General features: G+C 31.9%; 1 protein-coding gene across 2 annotated transcripts; it reads right to left on the bottom strand.

Moving 5' to 3' along the window:
- Window positions 1–308: 308 nt before the first annotated feature.
- On the bottom strand, window positions 309–1,965 carry LOC140972166 (transcription factor BEE 3-like). Of its 2 annotated transcripts, none has more exons than XM_073434635.1 (5): window positions 1,358–1,965; window positions 1,124–1,249; window positions 971–1,036; window positions 810–872; window positions 309–694 (listed from the first exon to the last, which is right to left on the bottom strand). In XM_073434635.1, exons 1-5 carry the CDS (start codon window positions 1,742–1,744, stop codon window positions 464–466), a joined length of 873 nt encoding a protein of 290 aa, XP_073290736.1. In that variant the 5' UTR covers window positions 1,745–1,965; the 3' UTR covers window positions 309–463. The 2 variants fall into 2 exon arrangements, with proteins under 2 accessions (XP_073290736.1, XP_073290735.1); XM_073434634.1 differs by having other exon boundaries at window positions 804–872; window positions 1,358–1,962.
- Between the last annotated feature and the right edge of the window lie 4,868 nt (window positions 1,966–6,833).

Here is a 6,833-nt window from a genome sequence, read left to right on the forward strand (position 1 = left end):
TACGTCCACTCCAGACAGGAATCTGATTAAAAATTGGGGTGAACTTTCTATTTCTAAGAATTTAGTCGTTTCTCTGTTGTATAAATTTAATGTGAAATGTGGAGTTAATGATGCAGTGAGACTGTTTGCGAATTTGATTCGCATCATGTTATAACTATTAGAAGACAAAGACATAGTTAGCTTCTGTCTGTTGTGCAATCAACATATATGTCACCAAACATCAACTCTTGCTGAATAAATCCAAGTCATTACGCGTTTAATCAGACATCTGATTGCAATTAAATGCAAGACAATCCAAGAAAATAAGATGAAAAAAATTTGATTATAAACTTTATCAATGACACTTTTTAATTCCACCATGTGACAACGATGGATACAAATTACAATCGAGTATAATTCTTGACTTCGAGATTTGAGTTATACAGATTAAATTCAGAAAAAATGGGAAAAAATCTTGTAATCTTCAACTGTTCTTATGCGGCAATTGTGGGTAAACCTCAAAATTGGGATGTGAGGGAGCAAAGTGCGCAGGGGAAAGTCCCTGGCTTGCTACATCTTGAATCTTGAGTGCTTCAAATGGTGCCTTTACTTTCTGCAAAATATACAGAGGAAGTCCTTGCATGGCCTGCATGATATCTATGTCTGAATTGAAGTCATTTGCTGTGCTTGCTGCCGTGAGCTTCATCGACAGGAACTGAATTGCGAGATTCGAAAAAATTGTATCAAGATTTGAATCTTTTGACTAAGATGAAAAAAAAAAAGATTAGTTCAAAAATTGTTCATGGATCAATTCAATTACTCACCTCTACCTGATTCTGTAGAGACTGAACATAGTTGATAATCTCATCCAACATCACTGCCATTCCCATTGTCTGTTTAGTGGGTTGATTTATATTAATAAAGTTAGAAAATTATCAAAATAATTCAAGAAAATTCTCCAGAGAACTATTTAAACTGAAAGATTCATCACCTTATAACATCCTGGAACAATGTCTTGCAGACATCTTAATCTCTCGTTGATTTTTTCTCTTCTGACCTGGTACAGATTTTAAACTTAATTTGTTGTGCTCTTAGATTGTTTGGAGAGGAAAAGTTAATAAAAGAACTATAGTAAACTACTTACCCTTTCTGCTAAACTGTGGCTATCAGTAGCTAGGCCCCTTTTGGCTCTAACGTGTACCACTTCCCTTGGCTTTTCATTTTCCTCTTCATTTTCAGTGTTTTTCACTTTCTTCCCTTTTCTTGAATTCTTAAAACATAAGAAAAAAATTAATTAAATAACACACTCTAGACTTAATCAAGAATTTGAATTCATGTGGAGGTAAGAAACATAATCAAGAATTACTAGAAAGCTTACATTTTTCACCATTTTTCCATTTGCAGACACTTGAGGGGATGAATTTGCGGAGCTACTCTGAGGGGTGCTTGCAACTGTTGCTTTCCTTTTCTTTTCTCTACGATCGTTCTCGTTCGAGATAGTTTGATTAGCAGTAGCTGTGTTCAGCACCAGAGAGCTATCATCTTGCATATATAATCCAGGGAAAGTTTCCAATTTCCCGGTGCAATCTGCTAGACGTGGGAAATAATTATGATTGGGATAACCAATCAAGCTCTGAAAGTTCAAGGCAAAGGATTCTTGATGACTTGGATTTAACCCTGAAAAATGGTGCAAGAATTCAACGCTTGGATCAATGTCGGACAAAGAGAATAGTCGTCTATGGCTTTGCAAGAAGTGATCTGCCATTTATATAATTAAAGAAAAACTGTTTAAGTTGTGTCTGCTTAGGCTGAAGCTAATGGCTGTGTTTCTGTTTAACAAGGCGTCTTGTGATTGGCTTGCTACCATATATAAACAAGGCAAGATCATAATTTTGAGTAATGGGCTTTAAGTTATTTTTTCCCTTCTTCTTTTGTTAAATTATGAAGGGGAAAAAGATCCAATCCAGAGGCGACACGTGGCAATTTGGGCTTCTTTGATTGTGTCGGTGCATTTGGTGATATATCCAAAATGTTTGGTCCATTATAAGCCATTGGCTTTTAATTTAAACTCACTAACATAATAAAGTGATATATGGGGAAAAAATTTATAGTGTTTTTAACTTTTAAAATTATCATTAAAAATAACTAAATCTTTCCTGCATATAAACTCACCAAGAAACAAAATGACATATTCCTAATTCATTGAAAGCATGCATTTATAACGAAATCATGGTATCATATACAATCTTTGATGGAGCAAAACTTCAAAACAAATAGAACATAATAACTTGAGAATTTATTTAGCTGGAGAACTAGAGAGTAACCACTAAATAGTATATCATCTAATTATTTATCACCACCAATTCAATAATTCACACATACATGTTCTAATAATTAATCGACGATAAAATTTTTTACAAAAATAATTGTTTTCTCTTTCTTAATAAGAAAGGATACTTCACCAGGGGCGGAGCCATGATTCAAAATTACTTGAGACTGACTCTGTCTCATATTGTATTTAATAAAATAAAGAACTAAATAAAAAATTTAAAATAAAAGATATTTAAACATTGACTTCATGAAAACATAGATCAATAGTATTTAATATTTAATACCTTCAAAAACATAGAGTTAAAACACTACTGATGTTGTGCTGTTCGATTCTTCTTAGAATAAAACTCATTAATTATTAAATCTTTATCAATTTTTTCAACCAAATCTCGTTCGATGTAGATTACCATAGAATCTCCGAAAAACTCTGCTTCCATTTTGTTACGAAGAGCTGTTTCAACAAGTTTCATTGATGAAAATGCTCGTTCCGTTGTTGATGTAGAAACGGGGAGAGTTAAAACAAGACGAATCAACATGTCAATTAAATAAATATATCAGATTCGATAACTAAATAAACGACATAGATAAAAATATATAAATCACATGTCAATCAAATCGTAGGTCCCTACTTATTTGTCTCAAATAATCTTCGACATAATTCAAAAATAGTTGATAAATTCTAAAATCTTTCATGGCCAGCAACATCAAGTTTATAGTGATCCAATTGCATTCTCAAGTGATGCAAATTTTGTGAATCGAAATCAAGATAATAGAATTTCTCAGCAAGTCGATAGCTATGATCAACATTAAGAAGCTTAAAATTTTCTTTAAGTTCCAAAGCACAACTAAGTTTAAGAAGTTCAACTGCATCATCCTTGAATCTATTATTAAGCTCTTCAACTTGAAAATCTATTGCAGCTGTAAATACATCAAATCGATAGTGGTGCTCAACTGTGATTGAATGATTATGTTGACAAGAACGGCCTGTACCAGATTTATAACGAGCTTCCATGTGAGGTATCTGAATGTCATACTTGACACAAACTTCTTTCACATGACTAAGTAGGAGATCAAATCCTTCTTCTCTCAAAGTACAAAGCAAAGTTTTAGTGGTTGAAACACAATCCATTGCACTTAAAATATCTACAGATTTCTCTTGCAATGCTCGACAAAGCAGATTTGTTATCCCCATTATCTTATGCATCAACTGTAATATGAATATGAAATCAAAAGCCTTCATCGCAATCAATGCACCACTAGCTTCACCACGAATGGAATTAGAAGCTCCATCATTCACCATATTTTCTAACACGGTAATCACATAGCTATACATATCAATCATGCTACAAAGTGAGTCGAAATTAGAACTCCACCGAGTCTTTCCAGGTCGTAATAAATTTCCAATTTGATTACATCCTCTACCTGTATCACGTTCACCAGTAGCTACCATATGCGCAACTTCAATTCTTTGAGCAGAATGTAACTCACCGTGCCGTTTAGGAGATGCATTGATGAGATTGCAAATGAAATTCAATTTTGAAAAGAATAACCAAATGGATACCTATTTTTCAGAAGCTGCAGTTAATGCTAGTTGAAGTCGATGAGCAAAACAATGTACAAAATATGCACATGAGCAATCTTTCAAGAAAAGTGCCTGCAATCCATTCCAAGAACCGCGCATATTACTAGCACCATCATATCCCTGTCCACGAATGTTGTGGATATGCAAGTCATAATGACCGAGTGCATCAGATATTTCTTTCTTAAGTGTTGCAGCAGTTGTATCTGTCACGTGTACAATGGTAAAGAATCGCTCTTGTAAAAAGCCTTCAGTATCCACAAATCTTAATACAATAGCCATCTGCTCCTTGTCAGATGCATCTCTCGCTTCATCAACTAAAATGCAGAATTTTGCATCCCAATTTCTTTATGAATCTTGGCTCACACTTGATTGGAAATGATATTTAAGACATCTTTTTGAATATATGGTGAAATATACTTTGCATTCTTACGAGCTTTCTCTAAGACGATGTCCCCAATACTCTTATTCATTTTTCCTATAAAATTTATCATCTCGATAAAATTTACACGATTATTAGAAGATGGAGATTCATCATGCCCTCTAAATGCGCATGCTTGCAAAGTGAGCCGTATGATACTTTCAATAGTTGCTGTAAGCCGTAATCTGTTCTTCTGTTTTTCTTCTGAAGATTGTGCATTTATCACTTTGTCAATATGATGAGGTATGTTCATCAAATTGTCAAGATATTCCACAGCATTGTTATGTGGTGAAGTATTGCATCCTATATGCATAAAAAATGTGCATCTACCATCATCATTAACTCGCTTCAAATATTTGAATCCATCAATTGTAAATGCAGGATTACGAGGATGCTTATGTTCAAACAAGAAGCACGGAAAACAAAATGCAGCATCTTTCGAAGGAGAGTACTCTAACCAAGTAAATTTTTTGAACCAGTGACTTTGGAATAGTCGATTTTGACTTCCAAATTTGGTCGGTGGATACTCTTTCTTAATTGGTTGATATGGCCTCATCTTGATATAAGCTCGTCTAATTTCATCAATTTGATTAACATGATATTTCCATATCGGAGTACGTAATGCCGGATCAAGTTCAAGAGAACTTACATCAACATCAATTATAGGAGATTTGTTAAGCTGTTGATCACTGGGATTTGAGACATCAATATTGGATGGAGAATGATCCTGACTTGCCGATGTCTGCTCTTTTGGTTTAAAAATTGAGTCGATGGTTTTCCTTTTCTTCATTCTTGAATTTCTTTTCCCCTTTTGCCGTTGTTGTGACTTTGATTGTTACACTCCCAATAGCAGGTTGTCCGCAAGTAGTATAATTTGGTGAGTCCGATATCGTATCCACAGGGAAGCTACGGTAATTACAAGTCCACTACAATGTCTTTTTGTTTTTGTTTTTCTTTTAATTGTTTGAATCTTTAATTGGTAATTTTTAATTGTTCAAATATTAATTTAAGTAGTTGAAATTAGAGGATCCACTCTTGATATTTTAATAAAGTTAACATTAATGAACATTATTGAAATCCACTTAATAAAATGGTTCCAAAATATTAAATAATCATATTTATATTATGTTATAAACTATTTTCTTATAAGTATAAAATATATACCAAAACTTATAAATGTTGTCAAGTATTTATTGTGCTATATATATTTGTAAACACTAAATCAAGGTTCCCACTTTAAATGGTTGGTAAAACCAAACAAACATATAAATAGTACCAAGAATTTAGTGTAACATATAGCAACAATAAATCAAAACCCCCACTTATAAGTAGGGTATAAAATGCTTAAATAAATAAATATAACATAAACAATAAATAATGATTAAATAATATAAAACATAGATTATTACATTTTAATAACCTTATTATCATACCAAGAGTTTCACCTTTTCATCTCAACCTTGGGAAGTTAGCTACTCATTATTCAAAGTATAAAACTTTGAATATGAAATTAACATACTAATTATTTTTAAATGATGAAATAAAGGAAAAATAAGGAGAGAAATATTATGAACTCAAAGATTTGTTCATAGAATGAGGGATATCTCAATTCATTACAATGCACCCCTATTTATAGCTAAATTTGGGGAGACAATCACAAATAAAATATTATTTTTTTACACAAAAGTCTTTATTGGTGTTCCAAGAAATTATATTTTAATACACATCACTTTTGAAATTCTTCCCATCCAATTTTGCTTCTCCACATAAAATAAAACATTTGGATAATTGAGTTGTTTGAATTGTGGTATTTTATTTTAACTATTTGACCAAGTAGTTTGAGAAATATGGTCAAAATACTAGAGTATGGTAAAAATGTCACTCATTTGGTAACTTTGTTTGTTGCTTAATTTGATCCCAATTGTGAGAAGATTTTTATCTCATGCTTGTCACCAATATTGTAGATATTATCATCAACTTTCTACAGGTCCAAGAATCATCTTAATCACATTTGCAACGCCAAGTTTATTATTGTTTTATCGAACCTGTAAAAATAGTAAAAACTTATAATTACACAACAACTTATTTTTTATACAATTTATTATAAAACATATAATATTTAAACATTCAATAAAACAAAAAGTATAAATTTATATTATAAAACATTTAATTAATGTACAATTTTTATATTTATCACACCCCCAACCAGCTTATTGCTAGTCCCTAACAATTTAAGCGTTAATAGCAATACAAAACATATTGATTAATTTAAATAGAAATGTAATCGGAATTATCCAAGTGTTTAAATTAAATTTAAAAACTGTCAAAGTTATATCAAGATCATCATAATTATAATTTATGAAATAATCTGAGCTGATCAATTCAAAGCTTATTTTCAGGTAGTTAAATGTACATGGCCTTCAGAAATTCCTAGTAAGAGTCTCAACTCCATATCCTCACGGGTTAATAAATTTTTCAATTTATGGGAACGATTTCTCTCATGGAGTTGGAATACAGATAAAT

Source organism: Primulina huaijiensis, chromosome 3 (genome assembly GCF_012295235.1).
Source record: "Primulina huaijiensis isolate GDHJ02 chromosome 3, ASM1229523v2, whole genome shotgun sequence".
Taxonomy (NCBI): Eukaryota; Viridiplantae; Streptophyta; class Magnoliopsida; order Lamiales; family Gesneriaceae; genus Primulina; species Primulina huaijiensis.